This window comes from Schistocerca americana, chromosome X (genome assembly GCF_021461395.2).
Source record: "Schistocerca americana isolate TAMUIC-IGC-003095 chromosome X, iqSchAmer2.1, whole genome shotgun sequence".
In the NCBI taxonomy this organism is placed as follows: domain Eukaryota; kingdom Metazoa; phylum Arthropoda; class Insecta; order Orthoptera; family Acrididae; genus Schistocerca; species Schistocerca americana.
The window spans coordinates 938,503,154-938,526,999 of NC_060130.1; the positions used below are offsets into that span (position 1 = coordinate 938,503,154).

The 23,846-nt window shown below is 41.4% G+C and overlaps 1 protein-coding gene across 1 annotated transcript in view; it reads right to left on the minus strand.

Annotated features, from left to right (window-relative positions):
• The window catches only part of LOC124556412 (dynein axonemal heavy chain 7-like), a 746,268-nt gene that overhangs the window by 56,753 nt on the left and 665,669 nt on the right, over positions 1 to 23,846 (minus strand). Inside the window, exons 30-31 of the mRNA XM_047130371.1 lie at positions 3,233 to 3,446; positions 2,940 to 3,151 (exon numbers count right to left, since the gene is read on the minus strand). Of these exons, the coding sequence (XP_046986327.1) occupies positions 2,940 to 3,151; positions 3,233 to 3,446 (426 nt within the window). The remainder of the gene's footprint in view (positions 1 to 2,939; positions 3,152 to 3,232; positions 3,447 to 23,846) is intronic.

The window sequence follows — 23,846 nt, forward strand, 5'->3', positions numbered from 1 at the left end:
TTATGGGGGCATTTGAAAGCTCTTGTCTATGCAACCCCAGTACCAAATGTAGAGGCTCTTTGTGCTCGTATTTTGGATGGCTGTGATACAATTTGCCATTCTCCAGGGCTGCATCAGCGCATCAGGGATTCTATGCGATGGAGGGTGGATGCATGTATCCTCGCTAACGGAGGACATTTTGAACATTTCCTGTAACAAAGTGTTTGAAGTCACGCTGGTACATTCTGTTGCTGTGTGTTTCCATTCCATGATTAATGTGATTTGAAGAGAAGTAATAAAATGAGCTCTAACATGGAAAGTAAGCGTCCACATAACATATTTTCTTTCTTTGTGTGTGAGGAATGTTTCCTGAAGGTTTGGCCATACCTTTTTGTAACACCCTGTAGAGTAGAAGGAGTTGCCTATCAAAAAGCCTTTCAAGCTTTGTTTAAACCATGCTTTATCTGAAACCAAGTTTTTAATGGTTGCTGGCAATTTATTGAAAATGTGTGTTCCTGAATATTGGGCCCCTTGTTGGATCAAGGTAAGTGTTTTTAGGTCTTTATGTAGATTGTTCTTATTCTTGATATTGATACTATGTATTGAGATATTGGTTGGAAATAGAGATATATTACTTGGAAACAGATTTCATTAAGGAATGAATATACTGCGAACTAGTGGTTAGACTACAAAGTTCCTTGAACAGGTTTCTACATGATGTTCTTGAATTTACACCACAAATGATTCTTATCACACGCTTTTGCACCATAAAAACTTTTGCTCAGTTTGATGATTTACCCCAGAATATGATCCCGTATGACATAACAGAATGAAAGTAAGCAAAGTATGCAAGTTTTTTTATATTTATATATCCTACATGTAACATCATTCTTGCTGCAAATACAGACTTGTTTAGATGCTTAAGCAATTCTTTGGTATGCCTTTCCCAACTGAATTTATTATCGAGTTGTAATACCAGAAATTTAACACTGTCAACCTCTTTTATCTGCATGTCTTCATATGTTACACACATGCTAGAAGGAAATCTCGTACAGGTTCTGAACTGCATATAGTGGGTCTTCTCAAAGTTTAATGACGCTGAATTAGCTTTAAACCACTTATTAACGTCAGTGAAAATTTTGATTAGCAGCTATTTCTAAATCTGTACTTGACTTGTTACTTTTTGCAATATTTGTATCATCAGCAAACAAAAAAAAACTTAGTATCTGGCAATGTAACAGACGAGAGGTCATTAATGTATACAAGAAAAAGCAATGGGCCCAAGATGGAACCCTTGGGAACAACACATGTAATTAATTCCCAATCAGATGAAGACTGACTGCTTACTGCACAAATAAAATTTTTCCCTATGCTTTGTATTCTCCAGTGACGTCTTCCTGTTTCCTTGGATGAAGAAATCCTTATTTGGCAGGTGTTGCCTGAATGATGGAAGGTAATTTTCAATGTATACTTCTACAGTCAAGGTCTGAACCAAGTCATACATTGGTGGGAAAATGAGTTGCATTCAAAGATAAATATGTTGAGAAGGACTAACACCATTACTAAGTTTCATAGAAACTACTAGATCTTTTCAAGGCAATAATTAATGTCATTAGCAATAGTTACTTTTCCTCTGAAGATATCACATAAAAAGAAATCGACAACACTAACACAAGTACTTTAATCATGCTGTCTTGTGCTATCCTGTTTCTGTGTCATTAATGGGAATTCTCTGTATTTCAGACTTCCACCTCTTTCAGATTAATTGCTAACAGATCTATGGTTGGAATGCAGGGTGAAGAAATGCCCATCTTTGTACCTCCAGAATATCATCATTACTTCATTCTCATCAGGTTTGATGTTGACCTCCACCTCACTGATAGCTGGTTCAGGACTATTGTTCACATTAAACATTTTAGTCATGCACTAAACAGTCTCACCACCTGTAGAATTCTCACTGCCTGAATGTTAAAATCTTGTCAGTGACATGACTGATTAACCCTGAGATTCTGATTTTGTTACAAAACAGATCTCTCATGTCTTGTCATCAAGTACTTATAATACTCCTCATATATCTGATGACCAACCATGAAAGATTCAATCTTTACATCACACAATACCATTAATGTGTTGAACAGCTGAACCAGGCTTTTGCCGGAGCTTGCACTTCCATTTATCATGCTTCCAAAGTAGTATTCTGCTGTCCACTCAATATCTGTAGTTTTCTTGTCTGTCCCTTTGTTATTCCCAGTACCAAATCAATAGACTCATAAGTCATATCCCTGCAGAAGATCCTAGTGCAAGATCAGTCCTCTGCATCTGCCCATTGCTTTCTATTATGTCACTGACAGGGGCAGGCACCCCCTGTCCCATCAGACACACAACTGACTATGAAAAGAACCATACAATTTATAATTGTGCTCTGAGGCTACTATGTAAGTGCAATCTCAAATGAAATATATGCATTGATATATAGCCATTAACTATTTACTGCCAAGATCCAACTGAATTTTTAATTGTGTAATATGCTCCCAATATAATGCCTTCTTTACGCCTTCCTCCTCATAATATTAATTTTCGTCAGTTGTACTGGCAGGAATGCTCACTGTCCCCCCTGCAGTCAGCCTCTGTTAGTAATTGTCTTCCACCTGAGTCTGTCTTTATTCTTGTTCTCACCCAATTCCAGTCTCCTGTTGCCTTGTCAGGTTAATTCTCCAACTGACACTTTTCTACTCAGTCTGACCTCAAACATTCTATTCATATCTGTGCACTTTATTTTTAATTGTTCAATTTGTTATTGCTTTCACTATTTTCTGGCCTACATTTCATTGCCTCTTCTCCTTTTATCTACTTTCAGATACATGCTAACAGAATGAAAACTTCTGTATATCTTTTACTTACATTTATTATACCTAGAGGAAAAAATCTTGTAATTAGTGCTGCATATTATTTGTTAATACCTTCTGCAATATATGCATCAGCATGTGATCCACCATGTGTAAGTCTTTATATTTCGCACTTAACAAGTTACCATATGCAGATCGTAGGCTTTGAATGAAATGCCTGGATTCATTAATTCCACATATAATTCCAGCATTAGAATGAAGACCAAGTATTTCAGTTGTTGATTGAGTAGGAAGTGCCTGCAACAAATTCAATAAGTGCAAAAATTCTTACAGTATAGCTATCACGGTAAAGCATTTATTAAAATGTATGTGCCATATACTGACCATAATGTGCTCGATGCAAGAACTGTATGTTGTATCTATAGGGAGACTGTATTTTTTATTTGTTGAGGAGAATGTGTAATGTTGACTGTATACAACACTGCTGTTGATGAAATCTAAAAGTATGGTGTTAAGTGTTCTTTGGTCCCATTCATCCAGTATATGTCCACCATAGTTACACTCTCCTACTAAGTACCTGATGGCTTCGTAAGGAACATCAACTGATTGATTTATGTGTACCTAGAAGACAAGACCAACTATTAATTTAGCACAGTTCAAGAAAAAGGATGAATACTAATAAACCACAAAGCTTGTAAAACACTGAAGAAATATACAACATAAACCGTATGTAACTATTCAACTGATCTGTGTATATTTACAGATGTATATGTTGGATAAATGATCAAGTAATAACATGGCAATTAATTAATAAATTTACTTATCTATCAGGTTCCATGGGACTATACAAGCCACAGCTTCGTGGTCAGTAAAAAAGTCACTGCATTGTTTACAGAATGCTGATTAGAAAATTTTTGGATGAAATAATTGCTAAAACACAAAAATATTCTGAGAAAGGATATGAATGAATAATGCATTACAGAGAAAAATTCTGAACAACTGTATCTCTTGTACAGACTAGAAGGAGTGTGTTATGAGGAAACCTTCCATCTTGGATTTAAATACTTGGCATTTGTCACTAATTTTTTTCATCACTGCTGGAAACCTGTGGAACAGTTAATACCTTTCTATATGATGCTTCAGAAAGTGTTATCGAAGAGCTTATTAGTTTTTGATCAATTTGAAATATGGCAAGGTAGAATCATTCTCCTTGTTATTATTGCATTCCTACAGATAAATTATTTTTTCCTTATTTTTTATTGTGTCCAACCAAATAGACAGTGCTTATATTATGTATACAGTACCCAAAATTCACGAATTACTACTCATACAATACAATACGTAACTTTAGTATTTATGTTATAATTTCCAGTCTGCTAGGTCTTGTGGTACATTTATTTCTGTGAAAACACATTTATTTAAGATAAATTCATAATTAGCATGTAATCATCAAAAAAGTATGGGCTAATAACAGTTTCTGCCCAGAACAACCTGACTCAGTGGATAGCAATAATTATCCTTTTTCACTAAGCGGTTTCATTTTTCCAGAAACTCATTGACTTAGAAGATATTCATAACTAAAATTTGGCTAGAGTCAAAAGCACTTTCATCATTTGAGCCATTCTGCTTGTTTAAATCTCAGATTTGACTTTATACTTTTGTTACCCAAATTTTTCTGAACCTGATAACGCCTTTGGTTATTTACTTATGCCATTAATTAAGACTTTGGCTACGTTAACAAAATTCCAAACATGGTAATTTTCCATGAGAGTAGGGAATCCACGACAGCAGTATATAGTGTATTAATCAAATAGTACACTGAACTTTAATACTTTCCTAATTGACTATCATTTAGTTAAATCAGATTATTGTTGGATTAAACAGAAACTCTAATGCTAATTCTGACCTATAAAATTTTGTAAACTAATATTTAATTATCAAGATAACAATATATCATTGTGCCAGTCTATATAGGCATATACCCCACCACACTAAAAAAATCCTCATTTTGTGATTACCAACCACTGAATCAACATTTCTAAGTCAGTTCTAAAGATTACTATCTATTTTTGTAAGAGTTTGGGCTTGGTAATCAGCACAGAAACATTGGCAACATTATCACATAATAAGATAGATATCACAGCTAAGGCACATTTTTGTTGTCAGCTGAACATGTGCACTGAGAATTTTCTGAAAAGAAGAAACAAAACTGATCTGGAAACATAATCTTAAGTACTAATACAATATGTTGCCAGAGGTCTTAAAATTATGACTGGAAATACATGAGACTCAGAACTAAGTATACTGACAATGAAGACATTAAGTTAGTTTGTTACAAGCAAAAACCTTATGTACTGATACCATATGCCAAGACAAACTGTCCACCAAGAAAAAGTTAAGGTTCTACACCGATGTTTGTGATAAGATTTGATTGCACATTTATTTTATGAGAAGTTGGATATTAGTGTTATAAAATGAGACATTGGAATAATGCAGTGTGAAAGTGGTAGGAGTAAATAGATTAAGAGTCTTGAGTAGCACTTGATGATTCCAGTAATATAACAGTCTAAAACAAAAAATAATAAGAAAGTGAATTTTATAACAGTTTATGAATGAAATGTGAAGAAAATTTGAATATTTGTGCTAAATGATTATCAATGGCTGTATTTAAAATGTTAACTGTACATATTAGAATCAAATGTGCTTGGCCACAAATGGACTTTTGACTAGAGTAGTGGTCACTTGACTTACTGAGCTGAGTGCATGGAGAGGTTTTGTGAGGTCTTTTGCTGGTGGGCACCAATCTGCTAATATCTCCTTCTTTTTGAAACAACATTATATTTTAGAACCTTGAACATAATTTGCCTGCAAACTGCTCTACATGCACTGTTAGATGTATAACAAATTTAATATGTTCTTGGTGTTATAATAATGAACCAAGTCCAGTGGCTTATTGATATACTAAGATCTCTTCTATTTCATTTTATATCTTTGTATCAATGTACCCTGTGTTGAGCCAGTGCTTGAGATAATCTTATATATTGCAAATAAATCAACTGTCTTGCAATACAAGGGATTTATATTTGTCAGAATTGCCTTGATTCCAAATACACGTTATTGACTGACTAAATTTCATAGGTCACTTGTTTAAAATTAAAACTTGGACATAAATGCAATGGTGGACAATTGCTCCCCTCAGTGGGTGAGCCATCCACAAACATTTAGGTTTTTCACTAGTCCCCTTCAGTGGGAAAGTAGCTTTAGATTGTTGTTTCCTCTGCAATTTGCTAGGCAAAAAAGGAATTTGTTAGAAAGTGGATGTTACACTCCCAGTATGTTGGAACATCATGACTTACCTTGAGTTTTCTACTGTTAATTACTATGAGTGGTTCTGTGACTAGTAATCAACCAGTCAACAACCTGTTGAAAATCCATGGCTCATGTTAGATAGTAAAGTATATCATGAACCTAATTGGGCCTACATATTACTAACATCTTTAATGTGAGCAGTGGAACACACGTGTACTAGTATTGCTGATGATATTCTGTTGCTTCCTTTAACTGATGTCTGACGAACAACTATATTTACTGTCATTGGTTCAGGAGCTTTGAGTATTGGACAGTTATGTGCACAGTGTTATGAGTGAACTAAGTGAATGTTAGAATTGTATTATGTGTACTAAGTGAATTACTGTGAATCCTTAGTTATGAACTAGCTACATAATTTACCACTGAGTTATGATATTTCTTCCTAATGTCAAATTATAAGATTGGTTAGCTTGCTCGCTCAGAAACGTTGCTATGAAGGAAATGGTACTGGTCAGATCATATGAGAGTTGCTTGTTACCGGAAAAGTCATAAGGGCTGGTCTTTGCTTCATTGGGTTATGATAAAAATAAACTCATTAATTAGTGAAAGTAAAATCCATGGTGTTGTGCCTGTTACATTATTCATTAATTAGAGATCCTAAACATCTTTCAGTAAGAAACTCAGAAGTAATGGAGCTACTGAGGAAATAAGAATCTACAACCAAGTGAGTAATCTAGTAATCTTACACATGGTGCCACATCATTTTGTAGGTGGGTGCAGGGAGGGCACAGTATGTATTGGAATAGAACATGTGCCAGTGTAAAAAGCTTGTTATGAAGGAAATAGTACTGCTTTGATCACACAAAAGTACTTGTTAAGTGATAATTAAAGTTCCGTTAGTTGTTAGAAATTGGGTTATGATAAAAATAAACTCTGTCACTGTATGAATGTTGCAGGTTCTTCTGAGTAAGTCAATATTGCCAACAAAAAGCCCCATGATGGAATATATGTACATGGATGGACGAGTAAAATTCTGAGATACTTGAACAACAGCCTACATGAAGTTTGCAAAATGATACTCAGATCAGTCTTACCACCCTTTTCTGCTATAAGAATGTTCTTGGTGAGAGCATAGTGTTTCCCAAAATATAGCACCACAGAAGATAATAGGGTAAAAGTAAACCAAGTAAGAGAGCCTTCTGTTATAACTTCAAGTTGAACAAATAGATTTCAAGGAAGTCACAACACATGAAAGTCACAGATCAAGTAAACAGATTAAGACGTGTGTACACTATAACCTCCAAATCATAACTGAGTCGAAGTCTAGCATCTGCTGGCTGGCTGGCTGCTGGCTGCTGCTGCATGGCTGGCAGACAGCGCCGTATGTAGAGGATGCGCGTAACTGCGCGGCGGCACTTTGAAAGATCGGCGAGTCACGACACTTTCCCCCCTTGGAAGTTTTTGCACAGGTCTTGATGGAGGTGACCTGTAGATTATTAACATCGATAGGTGTTGTTTGACTGGCCGTAAAGTCTCGAGGAGGAGGCTTCCCGTACGGGCGGAAGTGTCCCCGATGATAACGGGTCGAGATGACATGAGACATGGGGGTCGAATCTGCTGGGGCCCCGTGCATCAATCTGCCCGTTGCGGCAAGTCCGGTTGTTATAACGTGAGACATGGGCGATGTGTCTGTGTCTGTAGGAGAAGGAGGCGAGTAGAGTTGCTCCGACAGATGATGGTCATCTGGTTCCTGCATGGGCACGTCTCCTGGTGGTGTCAGTTCTTGTGCTGGCACCGATATGATGCTGAGAGAACTGCGTTGTGAGTAATGAGAGATTCCAGTATCCCGAGCATCAGATAGAGGCAAAGGTGGTGTAGCGGCATCCAGAACAGGCGTTGCTTGCACACGAGGCCGAAGCTGGTCCGAATGACGCACTGCAACACCTGTGTCCGTCGGGACTTCATACAGGTGTTGGCCACACTGTCGTAAGATGTGACCAGGACTCAATTTTGGCCGTCTGCCGTATACCCGTACCCATACAAGGTTGTTGGCGGTGAACCGGCCAAGCGAAGACACCTGCAGCTGTGAGGTGGAAGGCTGCAGAAGATGAAGTAGCGTGCGGGGCTATTGGCCATGTAAGAGCTCAGCCGGGCTGTGCTTGCCCACGGGGGTGAAACGGTAAGAAGCCAGAAATTGGAGAAGCACATCATCAGCACCAGAAGAAGTCATGAATTTCCTCATCTGAGCCTTAAATGTACGAACCAGTCATTCAGCCTCACTGTTTGATTGTGGATAGAACGGAGGGGTCGTGACATGCATGACACCATGACGGGTGCAAAAACCGGAAGAAGCAGATTGCGGACTATTATCAGTAACAAGAGTAGAGGGAAGGCCTTCCAAAGAGAAAATGTGAGCTAGAGCATTGGTGGTTGCTGCGGTGGTAGGCGATGTGTAACGGCAATGAAAGGAAAGTTAGAGAAGGCGTCAATAACGAGAAGCCAATAAGTACCTAAAAAAGGTCCCGTGAAGTCAGCATGAATACACTCCCAGGGCTTCTCAGACGAAGGCCACGGTGACAAAGATGACATCGGGGTGGTGGCCTGTGACACACAAGAGCCGCAGGCAGTGACCATATGTGTGATTTCAGAGTCGATGCCGGGCCAGTACACATGACAGTGCACCAGAGATTTTGTTCGAGAGAGACCCCAGTGCCCTTGGTGAAGGAGATGCAAGACCGAAGCACGCAAAGATGCAGATACCACAACATGCGGCAAAGCATTTTCGGTGGAAAGGAGGATAACACCATCCCTAGCCATGAGGCGGTAACGCAAAGAGTAGTAGTTCCGCAACGGATCAGAAGTCTTAGCGGATGGACGATCTGGCCAACCCTTCTGAATACAGCGTAAAACCCAGGAGAGGGTGGGGTCAGAACCCGTAGCAGCCGCCAGCCAGTCCCTGGTGGTGGAAAACCCATCCACAACTCGCTTCTCGGCAACGTCCAGGTGGAAATACAAAAGTTCATCCCTATCGAATGCCAGATCAGAACCCATGGGAAGGCGAAACAGTGCATCAGCATTTGCGTGTTGAGCCGTCGGCCGGAAATGAATCTCATAATTGAAATGAGACACATAAAGAGCCCAACGTTGGAGGTGGTGTGCAGCCTTGTCGGGAAGTGACGTTGATGGATGAAAGAAGGAAACAAGTGGTTTGTGATCCGTAACAAGATGAAACTTGGATCCATAGAGAAAAACACCAAACTTATGAAGAGCATAAATAATGGCCAAAGCTTCTTTTTCAATTTGAGAATACTTTTGTTGGGCACCCGTGAGTGTTTTGGAGGCATAAGAAATGGGTTTTTCAGAACTGTCAGAAAAACGGTGCACAAGGACTGCACCGACCCCGTATTGAGAGGCGTCCATGGCAAGAACAAGATGTTGGCCAGGTTGATAAGTAGCCAGGCACGGGGCCTATTTCAGCATAGTCTTCAATTTCTGGAAAGCTGCATCGCATGACGGGACCAGTGAAAATGCACGTTTTTGTGCAACAGGCCATGCAACAGCTGAGCCACTGAAGCAGCAGACGGTGAAAACTTGTGATAGTATGCTATTTTCCCCAAGAAGGCCTGCAGTTCCTTAACAGATGTAGCACGAGGAAGGGCATCGATCGCAGCGACAGTTTGCTGAAATGCACGAATACCATCCCGAGAGAGTTGAAACCCTAAGTGCGTGATAGATGCCTGAAAAAATTTTGATTTCTGAAGATTACAATTAAGACCATCAGTCTGTAAGACATGAAAAATGGTGTGGAGATTTTGAAGATGTTCATCAGTGGTAGAGCCAGTGACAAAAATGTCATTCTGGTAATTTATACACCCAGGGACAGTGAGCAATAATTGTTCCAAGAATCGCTGAAAGAGATCAGGGGCTCTGGCAACCCCGAATGGCAATCGTTGGTATTGATAGAGGCCGAAAGGCGTGTTAAGGACCAGAATCTGCCGGGAAGCAGTGTCAAGAGGAAGTTGATGATAAGCTTCTGACAGGTCAAGTTTAGAAAAATACTGGCCTCCAGCAAGTTTAGTGAACAATTCTTCAGGTCAAGGCATAGAGTAGGTGTTGATAAGGCATTGAGCATTTACAGTGGCTTTGAAATTGCCACAGAGACGAATATCACCATTTGGCTTAGCAACGATGACAGCAGAGGACCACTCACTGTAAGTGACAGGAAGCAAGACCCCTGAAGCAGTGAAACGATCCAGTTCCCATTTGACCTGATCACGAAGGGCCACAGGAATGGGCCGAGCCCAAAAAAACTTAGGCCAAGCAATGGGTTTGAGCCTGATATGAACTTCAAAGTTGTTTGCATGGCCTAACCCAGGAGAAAAAAAGGGACAAAAATGTCATCGACAAGGAATCCAATTGAGCATAAGGAATAGCATCAGAGACAATATTGACAGAGTCATCTATGGAGAACCCAAAAATGCAAAAGGCAATGAAACCAAAGAGATTCTCCGTGTTACTATGGTCGACCACAACTATGGGAGCAGTGTGAATGACAGATTTGTAAGATACCTCATCATCAAATTGTCCCAAGACAGAAATCTTCTGTTTATTTTAAGTCTGTAATTGCCTAGTAACAGGTGACAGGATTGGAGAACCCAACTGAAGATACGTCTGAGAATTGATGACAGTGGCAGCAGAACCAGTATCCACCTGCATGCAAACATCTCAACCAAGTATTCTGACAGTGAGGAATAACTTTCCTGAAAGAGAAGAAGTACAATTGACAGACAACACAGAATCAGAATCAGCATCATGTTCATGAACATCATGTATGCGGTCAGATTTGCACACGGATGACACATGACCCCTTTTTTTTTTGCATTTGTGACACATGGCCCAATGTTGTGGACAATCTTCTCGTGAATGTTTCGTAAAACACAGCGGACATGAAGGAAGTTGCCGTGGATTTTGCTGCAGTTTCTTAGAGGTTTGTTTACAGTTAGGCCGAGGCTGCACTTGGGGGCATACTGCGGCCACGTCGGCTGGCGGGGACACGCCACACGCTTCGTCAACATCGTACAGAGGTTGTATTTCCCCGACATCGCCCCATTGCCTCTATTTGCGCTCCAGCAGCATGAGAAATTTCAAAAGACTGAGTGACGGATAGGACTTCATCTAGAGTCAGATTTGCCAACTGAAGGGCACGTTGCCTAACTTCTTTGTCGGGCGCCGATTGGATAATAGCATCCCGTACCATGGAATCAGTGTAGGATTCTTTGTGAACTTCCGTAACAAATTGACACTTTCTACTGAGGCCGTGAAGTTCAGCAACCAAAGCATGATAGGATTGATTTGGTTGTTTTTGACAACGATAAAAGGCAACACAAGAGGCTACCACATGCGTTTGCTTTTGAAAAATAGACGGACAGAAGTGAGCACATTTCAGCAAAGGAAGATGCAGGATCTTTCAAAGGAGCCAATTGCGACAACAACCGATACATTTGAGGTGAAATCCATGAAAGGAACAGAGACTTACATGTTTGTTCGTCCACGACATGAAATGCCAAGAAGTGCTGTCGAAGATGTTTTTCATAATCAGACCAGTCTTCCGCCGTCTCGTTGTAAGGAGGAAAAGTAGGTAGAGACAACGACGAGAGATGCCCTGCATTTGATGCCGCAACAAAATCATGAATCGCATTTGTGAGAAGCGTTTGCTGTTCTATGAGACCTTGCAATAGTTGCTCTAAAGTAGCCATGGAAACATGTGGGTCAACGATGGGAAAGAAAAATCCCATCCTTATCACCAATTGTTATAACTTCAAGTTGAACAAATATATTTCAAGGAAGATGCAATACATGAAAGTCACAGGTCAAGTAAACAGAGTAAGACGTGTGTACACTTTAACAGTCAAATCATAACTGAGTCGAAGTCTAGCGGCCGCTGGCTGGCTAGCCGCTTAGGTGGCGCTGCTGCTGCATGGCTGGCAGACAGCGCTGCATGTAGAGGACGCACGTAACTGCGCGGCGGCACTTTGAAAGATCGACGAGTCACAACACCTTCATGTTTCAGTGTCAAAGACAAAGGAAACAATTCTTGTAGTGAAGATAACAGCATCAAGTTTCTGTACAAAGACTTGAATGTGTTACTTCCAAGAATGTCTTCCATTTATCCTCATTCCTGAGAATTTAAAATAGTCAACTCCACTGTCTGTTTGGCCAGCTTGTAAAAATAAAATTTAGCTTTTACAAGAGTTCCAGGTCAGAAACTGTATGCATTGCATTTTGTTTTAGCTACATCATTTATATTATGTCATATGTCTTTTACAATAACATTTGTATCATCAGTAAAGAGAAAAAATTTTCTAATCAGCTGCCATGTTCAGTGGCAGATCATGTATATAGAAAAGCAACAGTTTAGAATTGAGCCCTGTGGCACCCCCTGCTAAATGATCCCAGTCAGATCAAAAACATTTTCCGTGTTTACTGACACTTGGGAAAATGTTCTGCTTCTTAATTTCCAGATGTGAAGTGAATCATTAATGAGCTTTTTCCCTACTCACATAATGTTCCAACATATGCATAAGTGCTGCATGGTTAACACATTCAAATGCTCTTCTTAAATGAAAGAGAGTACTTATTGCCTTCATCCTATCATTGTGCCCTGCAAGTGCCTCACACATTAAAGAATAAATAAAAAAGTCTGTTGAAGTTCCTTTCCTGAGGCCAAACTGTGTGTCTGATAACAAATTATGGGCACTGAGATGTGCTAGTACTTTCCTACACATTCCTTTCTCAAAAACTTTTGACAATGCAAGTAGCAATGAAAATGCCCAGTAACTGACTATTTAATCTCTTTCAACCTTTTTATTAAGTGGTTTCACTAATGACTGTTTCAGGTGTGATATGTGGAGCATCCACATTATTCCCTGATACATCTTTTACAATTGACCATACAGTTTTAAACTTCTTCTGAGAGCATTCTATTCTCTTGGAGAATGGACTGTTTCAGTCTGTCTGATGACATTCCGTAGCACTTTTTGGTACTGTTTGCAGTCAGATTCTGTTGCTGGGGTCTGACTATCCTTTCTATTATGGTACAGCACCTGCTTCCTCGTACACAATATTCTAATGCCATTATTTATACCAATCAGTTGTTTCTTAGTATTGCTTGTCTCCCTGCAATTTTTTAAGGGTAAAGAGCTATCAAAGAATGTGACAGAGATTTGAAGAAATTAATTATATGTATCATTCAAGTTATGTCTTTTGCAGAATTTGTTCTAAGTTTCAGATCAGGACTTCAACAAGTACAAAGATATTTCTTACAAGGGAAACTCCATGTCACACTCCCCTCAGGTTTAGTGGTAAAGTAGCTTAGTGGATAGCTCATCAAAAGCTGAACACAGATCAAGCATGAAAAAAAGAAGAAGATGCACCAAACTGTGAAAAATGAAGAAAAATAGAAACCGTGAACAGTTTAAGCTCAAGATGTGCAAAATCGAGCAACTTGCAAGAATGATGGCTTTGTGGTTGTGTGGTCATGGTGTTGGACTACAAAGCAAGAGCTCTGTGTTCAAATCTCCATATATATATATATATATATATATATATATATATATATATATATATATATATATATATATATATATATATATATACACACTCCTGGAAATGGAAAAAAGAACACATTGACACCGGTGTGTCAGACCCACCATACTTGCTCCGGACACTGCGAGAGGGCTGTACAAGCAATGATCACACGCACGGCACAACGGACACACCAGGAACCGCGGTGTTGGCCGTCGAATGGCGCTAGCTGCCCAGCATTTGTGCACTGCCGCCGTCAGTGTCAGCCAGTTTGCCGTGGCATACGGAGCTCCATCGCAGTCTTTAACACTGGTAGCATGCCGCGACAGCGTGGACGTGAACCGTATGTGCAGTTGACGGACTTTGAGTGAGGGCGTATAGTGGGCATGCGGGAGGCCGGGTGGACGTACAGCCGAATTGTTCAACACGTGGGGCGTGAGGTCTCCACAGTACATCGATGTTGTCGCCAGTGGTCGGCGGAAGGTGCACGTGCCCGTCGACCTGGGACCGGACCGCAGCGACGCACGGATGCACGCCAAGACCGTAGGATCCTACGCAGTGCCGTAGGGGACCGCACCGCCACTTCCCAGCAAATTAGGGACACTGTTGCTCCTGGGGTATCGGCGAGGACCATTCGCAACCGTCTCCATGAAGCTGGGCTACGGTCCCGCACACCGTTAGGCCGTCTTCCGCTCACGCCCCAACATCGTGCAGCCCGCCTCCAGTGGTGTCGCGACAGGCATGAATGGAGGGACGAATGGAGACGTGTCGTCTTTAGCGATGAGAGCCGCTTCTGCCTTGGTGCCAATGATGGTCGTATGCGTGTTTGGCGCCGTGCAGGTGAGCGCCACAATCAGGACTGCATGCGACCGAGGCACACAGGGCCAACACTCGGCATCATGGTGTGGGGAGCGATCTCCTACACTGGCCGTACACCACTGGTGGTCGTCGAGGGGACACTGAATAGTGCACGGTACATCCAAACCGTCATCGAACCCATCGTTCTACCATTCCTAGACCGGCAAGGGAACTTGCTGTTCCAACAGGACAATACACGTCCGCATGTATCCCGTGCCACCCAACGTGCTCTAGAAGGTGTAAGTCAACTACCCTGGCCAGCAAGATCTCTGGATCTGTCCCCCATTGAGCATGTTTGGGACTGGATGAAGCGTCGTCTCACGCGGTCTGCACGTCCAGCACGAACGCTGGTCCAACTGAGGCGCCAGGTGGAAATGGCATGGCAAGCCGTTCCACAGGACTACATCCAGCATCTCTACGATCGTCTCCATGGGAGAATAGCAGCCTGCATTGCTGCGAAAGGTGGATATACACTGTACTAGTGCCGACATTGTGCATGCTCTGTTGCCTGTGTCTATGTGCCTGTGGTTCTGTCAGTGTGATCATGTGATGTATCTGACCCCAGGAATGTGTTAATAAAGTTTCCCCTTCCTGGGATAATGAATTCACGGTGTTCTTATTTCAATTTCCAGGAGTGTGTGTGTATATATATATATGGTTATAATAAAGGGAAACATTCCACGTAGGAAAAATATATCTAAAAACAAAGATGATGTGACTTACCAAATGAAAGTGCTGGCAGGTCGACAGATACACAAACAAACACAAACATACACACAAAATTCAAGCTTTCGCAACCAACTGTTGCCTCATCAGGAAAGAGGGAAGGAGAGGGAAAGATGAAAGGATGTGGGTTTTCAGGGAGAGGGTAAGGAGTCATTCCAATCCCGGGAGCGGAAAGACTTACCTTAGGGGGGAAAAAAGGAAAAAAGGACGGGTATACAGTCGCACACACACACATATCCATCCACACATATACAGACACAAGCAGACGTATTTAAAGACAAAGAGTTTGGGCAGAGATCTCTGCCCAAACTCTTTGTCTTTAAATACGTCTGCTTGTGTCTGTATATGTGTGGATGGATATGTGTGTGTGTGTGCGAGTGTATACCCGTCCTTTTCTCCCCCTAAGGTAAGTCCTTCCACTCCCGGGATTGGAATGACTCCTTACCCTCTCCCTTAAATCCCACATCCTTTCGTCTTTCCCTCTCCTTCCCTCTTTCCTGATGAGGCAACAGTTTGTTGCGAAAGCTTGGATTTTGTGTGTATGTTTGTGTATCTGTCGACCTGCCAGCACTTTCATTTGGTAAGTCACATCATCTTTGTTTTTATATATATATGGCACAAGACGGATTTGGAACCAGCTCTTCCCTGTTGCAGTTAAAGACTGTGGCCAACCATGACACCAGAGACTTCCAGTGTAACTAATTGTTGCACATCTTAATATTGGACTTGTCACTGTTTCTATTTTGATTATTTTTCCCACAGTTCAGAGTTCAGTAAATGTTCTTCCTATTTTCATGCTTGATCTGTGTTCACTTTTTGATGGGCTATGCAATAGGCCATCTTACCACTAAATCTAAAGGGGGTGCAATCAGGAGTTTCCCATGTTATTAGTTCCAGGGTACTCTACTATTACTGTAAAGTATTTTCAATCCTATATGTAAAGGAATTTGTTGTTACCTGTTTAATATCATCTGACATCTTGCTGTGGAACTGTCACTTCAAAACGAGACTAAGGGAAAGAAATTCATAAATAATTTCAGTTGTTGCTGTGCGAAAGATGACTGGCCTGGCTTGCAAAAGAGTCATCATTTGGACTGCATAGTATAGTAAACCAAAAGCAGCACAATGTAGAAAAAAAAGCTCCATTAACAACTGCACCAAAATGATTTTTTTTTTTTTTTTTTTTAAATCCAAAACATAAAATCATTTGTAAAATAGTGAAATATTTATAAATTTAGGTAAGCTGTACCCATGAAAAAAAAAAGTGAGTGTCATAGTGGGGACAATAGGTATATGTAGGTAAGTTGTTGAATATCAGCTTTCACAAGTCAAATATTTTTCCTATTGGAGGTGTAGGGAAAGAGAGGAAAAATCATGGGAATAGTAAAGCTCAACGTATGTTATCAGAATTACTACCTCAAAAAAATATGCAAAAGATGAAATGGGAAGATTAAGCGAATGTCAGAGATGTGTCGTGGAAAGTAAATCTTTTATAACTTGGAAGTTTCTGCCCTCTTTAATCACATGAAATATTAATATCCTTTTTATTCATATTGCAAAACTAAAACTAGTTTTGCGAAAATTACTGGTTAAAATGAAAGCTTTAAAAATTTCTGTAATATGAGGAAATCATTCTCGGACTTCTTGCAGTATCAATTCTTCATCTACACCCTCCATACGTACTCCGCAAATCATGATACAGTCTGGGGCAGAGAGTACCCTGTACCACTACTCGTCATTTCCTATCCTGTCCCACTTTCAAATAGAATGAGGGAAAAATGACTATCTATATGACTCCATGTGATTCCAAATTTCTTGTATCTTATCGTCATAGTCCTTACATGAACTGTACATTTTCAGCAGTAGAATCATTCTGCTGTCAGCTTCAAACACTGGTTCTTTAAATTTTCTCAATATCTACATCTACATCAACATAAATACTCTGCAACACACCATATGGTGCGTGGCAGAGGGTACCTCATACCACAACTAGCATCTTCTCTCCCTGTTCCACTCCCAAACAGAATGAGGGAAAAATGACTTCCTATATGCCTCTGTATGAGCCCTAATCTCTCTTATCGTATCTTTGTGGTCTTTCCACGAAATGTAAGTTGCCAGCAGTAAAATTGTACTGCAGTCAGCCTCAAATGCTGGTTCTCTAAATTTCCTCAGTAGTGATTCACAAAAAGAACGCCTCCTTTCCTCTAGAGACTCCCCCCAAGTTCTTGAAGCATTTCCGTAACACTCGCATGATGATCAAACCTACCAGTAACAAATCTAGCAGCCCACCTCTGAATTGCTTCTATGTCCTCCCTCAATCCAACGTGATAGGGATCCCAAACGCTCGAGCAGTACTCAAGAATAGGTCATATTAGTGTTTTATAAGCGGTCTCCTTTACAGATAAACCACATCTTCCCAAAATCCTACCAATGAACCAAAGACGACTATCCGCCTTCCCACAACTGCCATTACATGCTTGTCCCACTTCATATTGCTCTGCAGTGTTATGCCCAAATATTTAATCAATGTGACTGCGTCAAGTGCTACACTACTAATGGAGTATTCAAACATTATGGGATTCTTTTTCCTATTCATCTGCATTAATTTATGTTTATCTATATTTAGAGTTAGCTGTCATTCTTCACACCAATCACAAATCCTGTCCAAGTCATCTTGTATCCTCCTACAGTCACTCAAAGACGACACCTTCCCGTACACCACAGCATCATCAGCAAACAGCCTCACATTGCTATCCACCCTATCCAAAAGATCATTTATGTAGACAGAAAACAACAGCAGACCTACCACACTTCCCTGAGGCACTCCACATGATACCTTCACCTCTGATTAACACTCACCATCGAGGAGAACGTACTGGGTTCTATTACTTAAGAAGTCTTCGAGCCACTCACATATTTGGGAACCAATCCCATATGCTCATATCTTAGTTAGGAGTCTGCAGTGGGACACCGAGTCAAATGCTTTCTGGAAGTCAAGGAATATGGCATCCATCTGATACCCTTCATCCATGGTTTGCAAGATATCATGTGAAAAAAGGGTGAGTTGGGTTTTCAGGAATGATGCTTTCTAAAGCCATGCTGATGCATGGACAGCAACTTCTCTGTCTCAAGGAAATTCATTATATTCGAACTGAGAATATGTTCGAGAATCCTGCAGCAAACCAATGTTAAGGGTATTGGTCTGTAATTTTGAGGAATCGTCCTTCTACCCTTCTTATATACATCCGTCACCTGCGCTTTTTTCCAGTCGCTCGGGACTTTAACTTGGGCAAGAGATTGGCGATAAATGCAAGCTAAGTAAGGAGCCAATGCAGTAGAGTACTCTCTGTAAAACCGAATTGGAATCCCATCAGGACCTGGCGATTTATTTATTTTCAACCCATTCAGCTGCTTCACAATCCCAGGGATGTCTATCACTATGTCCTCCATACGGGAATCTGTACGAGACTCAAACGGCAGTATGTTTGTACAGTCCTCCTGCATGAAAGATTTCTCAAATGCTAAATTTAAAATTTCAGCTTTCGTTTTGCTGTCTTCCGTTGCCAGGCCAGACTGATCAGTGAGTGACTGGATGGAAGCCTTTGACCCGCTTACCGATTTTATGTAAGACCAGAATTTCCTTGGGTTTTCAGCAAGATCTTTTGCTAAGGTATGACGGTGGTAGTGGTTGAATGCTTCGCGCATTGCTGTTTTTACAGCAGCATGAATCTCTACTAACTTTTGCCTGTCCTCATTCTCCCAATCTTTCTTGTACCGCGAGTGCAACTGTCTTTGCTTCCTGATGATTCTCTGAATTGTGCTGTTAAACCACGGTGGGTGTTTTCCGTCTGTAACCCACTTTTTCGGCACACACTTGTCCAATGCGTGATTTACAATATGTTTAAAATTTGCCCATAATTCTTCCACGTCCATCATACCGGATGTAAATGAAGTCGATTCATTTACTAAGTGGGATGCTAACAACTGCTTATCTGCTCTTTCTAGTAAGAATACTCTCCTAGCCTTCTTGACAGACTTTTTAACTTTTGTAACCATAGTTATAATGACAACATCATGATCACTAATCCTTGTCTCAACACTGACACCATCTATGAAGTCTGGTATGTTCATGGCTACCAGATCTAAAATATTTCCATTACGCATTGGCTGTCAATTTAGCCGCTCAAGACAGTTTTCAGACAATGTGTTCAAAAGTAATTCACACAACAGCTTCTCTGTAACACCTGTAATGAATCCATAGACATCCCAGCTATACTAGGTAGGTTGAGGTCGCCTCTGACTAATATAGCATGATCTGGGTACTTCTGCAATACAGAATGTAGACTCCCTTTGAATGATTCTAGAGCTGTCATGGTGGAACCTGGTGGCCGGTAATAATACCCAACAATTAACTTTATTTCCCCTAGCCCTGTTAAATGTGTCCAGATAACTTCACAATCACACTCTATTTCGACCTCAGTAGACACAATATTTTTGTCAACTGCAGTGTCTAATCTGTCTTTCCAATACACGTTCCAACCCTCACTAAATATTTCAGAACTTCCTATCTCAGGGTTCAGCCAGGTCTCAGTCCTGAGAATAATTTGCGTGCCACACGCTTCCTGGAGGGCAGTAAATTCAGGAACTTTATTCTGAACACTCTGAAAATTTACTGCTAATATCTTGATAGCTGAAGTGTCTTTACACTGAGTGCATTCTGATTTCCCCACGTGCACGTCGACTGATGAGTGTTCATCAGTGTGTGTGTGTGTGTGTGTGTGTGTGTGTGTGTGTGTGTGTGTGTTTGGAACTTATGGGAGCTCAACAGTGAGGTTATCAGTGCCCTTACACTCATTAAAACAAGTGAGTGTGAAGATAATCTCTAAAATTGTTGCATAGGGCTATGGTCTATGTGAAAATGAGTAAGGAAAACCTCATTCTGTTGATGTGGCTGGAGGGAGGTATGCCACAGACACTTTGTGACCTTTACTAGATGGAGCTTATTGCTTGTCACTTCCATCTTTTCATCCCCCCACCAATGCAAAGACTCTGGATCTCAACAGTGAGGCTATATCATGCAGTGGATTTTCACACTGAAATAACTGAGGATCATGACACACCTCTTTGACTGCTAGATACACCCTTTCATTCCCCATAATACTCATGTGCCCTGGTACCCAGCAGACAGGCACCTCTTTCCCCAGTTGTTGTAGTTGGAGAAGGACATCCTGGATATTCTGGACTACTTTATCTGCTGGATACAAATGTTGCAGAGTGAAGGACACTCAGAGTATTGGAACAGACAAGAAATTTAGCAGTTGAAGCTGATCTCAGCTGCTCTAGTGCTCACAGTTTCATATATAATTCTGTGTGAAAGACAATAAAGTCTTGAGGCAGTTGGATCTTTAGGACATGATGTGGGAAAACAGCAGAGCAACAAACAGGTTCCCCATGTTTAGACCCATCCATAGAGACAGCTATATAATTGCTCATATAAAATGGTAGAGAATATTGCATTAAAAACAGAAGCAAGACTGCAGTCTCTCCTGTTGTGCACTAAATCAAAAACCACCCTGGGCCTCTGCAGTAACAGTGATAGCAGATAGTTAAAACCCTGGTTTTGTGGCTGTATTTTCTCCACACCAGGTGACTCCAGCATATGCTGCACTCAGATCCCAAATGGCATTGTTGCTCGTGGGTGATTAGAGAATAGGCATTCCAGAGATGGACGAGCATCAGTATGGCATGCAAGTGATTTCTGAACTGTGAGGAACTTATGTACCTGATGCACCACAAGGAGCTGCCACTGGACAGTGAGTGTCAGATCCTGAGCTTCAGTGCAGAGACTGGTTATGGGCCTGGTCCTGTAAGCTTCTGTGGCTAGCCTAATCCCCTCATGGCAGATAATATCAATAATCTTTAGGTTAAGATGGCCTCTCTGACCCATACACTGCGCACCCATAGTCCAGCCATGAATGCAAAAAAGACATATAAAACTAGAGAAGACATGCCCTATCTGCTCCCCAAGACCTGTGGCTCAGACACTTGATGATTTGCAGTGCCTTCTGGGCCCTGGCTTTCAGGTCTCACAGGTGCAGTAATCACGGCAGTTTTAGAGTCAAAAGTGAAGCCCAGAAAACTCACTGAGTCTTAAATGTGGAATGGTGCCCCTCATCTGCAAGTTAGGTAAATTAAAAATATGACAAGAATGATTAAAATGAACACACACACACTTGTCTGCAGAAAACAGAAAACCCATCTTTGCCACCCTCTCCCCTAACCTCTGCACTGTAAATTGCAACTGATGGCTCTCAGTTGCAATACTGGAGGAGGAACAGAAAACAAAAAAAATTGTACGCAAATAAGAAGCACTGTGCAGGACTTCTTAATGTAGACATGATGCTGTTGATGGTCATGGAAAAGTGGGTAACACTTAAAAGACTGCACTGAGGAACAACAGTCTCCTGCTCAAACTGATCTGACAGCATGTCACCAACTTGAGACCTAAAAAAGAACTTAGACAGGAGGGACCATATGAAAATGGGGAGCTGGGTGTGAAAGCCCCATTGATGGACTTATGCTAGAGTATTGTGTCTTTAAGTAGTGTCACACACCCTACTGATACTGAAAAATATACTGAGACAGTGTTGTTTATGTAGGCAAGTCTGCTGAACAGCCACCTCTAGTAGGGCCAGGTTGTCGACAGTGGACCAAAATCTCCAGAATCCACAGTGGAATTGGCTAAGGAGCTGCCTGGTCTCTAACAACCAGACCAGGTGACAGTTAACCATGTGCTCCAGGGTCTTTGCTACACAGCTCATAAAGTCAATGTTTCGGTAACTACTGGGACATGTGTGGCCCATTCCTTATTTCCGGAGAGGTATCATGATTGCCTCTCTCTATGATTTGGGGTAGTTGTCTGTCTGCCATATAAGATTAAAAAATTCAAGGAAGATTTCCTTTGATGCCACTGGCAAATGTCAAAGCATGTGGTAACTGGAATGCTTGCCATGACCGTTTCTTGCTCTCCTTAATTACACCTTGAGCCTTGGCTCTTGTGACATGAAATGCTGTGATGTTCTCAGCTGTTGGGTAGCACTTCAACTGCCAGAGCCACATGCCTGGCACAGATAGCACTCACTAGTCCACCAATGTACATCTTGACTCCTAAGATGGCCTGAGGACTTTGAGATGGATAAGTCAGCAGCATGATGGGTCACCATGTAATGTGGTCCACCCATTCCTGGACACTGTCATGGTGTTCAAATACTGCCAACTGGCTGAAAAATGTCCAGTTAGCCCTGCTGACCATCTATTTTGGTGGCTTCGCTCAAGCTAATGCTCCATGCAGTGGGTGAATGCGGAATGGGAAGTGGTCAGTGGAATGAAAGTCATCAATGACTTCCCACTGAATGGAGTCTACGAAGGCTGGAGAGCTTAAGGAGAGGTTGTTGGCTGAGAATAACCCAGTAGCAGCACAGAAATGAGTAGGAGTACCAGTGTTTAGGGTGCACAAATCTGGATATGTCATTAGGCTCTCCAAAACCCAACCCCAAGGGCAAGTGGAGGTCAAGCCCCACATGACATGTTGAGTGTTGAAGTCTTTCAGGAGTAGAAATTGGTGAGAAACTTGTTCCATAAGATCTGTGGGAGCCACAGAGTCTACTGCATCAGACAGAGGTAAATACAGTGATCAAAATGTGATCCTCCAACATGTGTGAATTTTAATTGCAACTGCTTACTTGTCAGTAGCCAGGGGGAGCAGAGGAGTGGTATGCATTACTTACAAACACAACTACCCTCCCTTGGCTATGTTTCCAGTCAGGTCATCCTTTCAGTGAAGTGTATAGCTCTGTAGCACAGGGGTGTCAGTCGATTTAAAAATGTGTTTCCCCTAACAGGCACAGGGGGCGTTCCTGTGCCAGCAGTTTCATCTACTCCACACAAGTCCTGCAATATGGGAACCATGTATCATGGGGGTTATATATTCACCCTGTCTTTCTGCTGGGAAGGGGGCCCATAATGGGTGGGGACTCAACCTTGGAGCGAGATGATTGCCCCAGTCTGACATCAAAGTCCTTTAGCTCTACTGAAGAGTCAAGAGAGACATAAGTAAGGATGACATTGAAATTGTTGGACTGTTTGCTTCCCAATTCTGTCAGTGGTGGACGCTTGGCCTTTTGTTTTTCGCTCTGGGTAGGCTTCGGAGCCACAACTGCAACAGTGATAGTGGCACAACTGGACGGTGGACCACACTGTGCCTTGGGGGAGCAGGGAACTCTGCAGTGTTAGTGACCACAGACTTGTATGATGTTTTGGGAGGAAGTGTAGGCTGTGAAGTAACTGCAGCAGCGCCTGACAAATGCAGGTGATAGTGCTAATACTAAATGTCTTCATTTGCGTAGCAGCATTGGTTTTCTGTACCGGTTGTTTAATGACTGCAGCAAATTAGGTAGTGAATGTCAGGACTGCATGGTCTTATAATTCTTCTTGGCCTCACCATAGGGAATCTGTCTTGTGATTTTAATTTCCTGGATCTCCCAT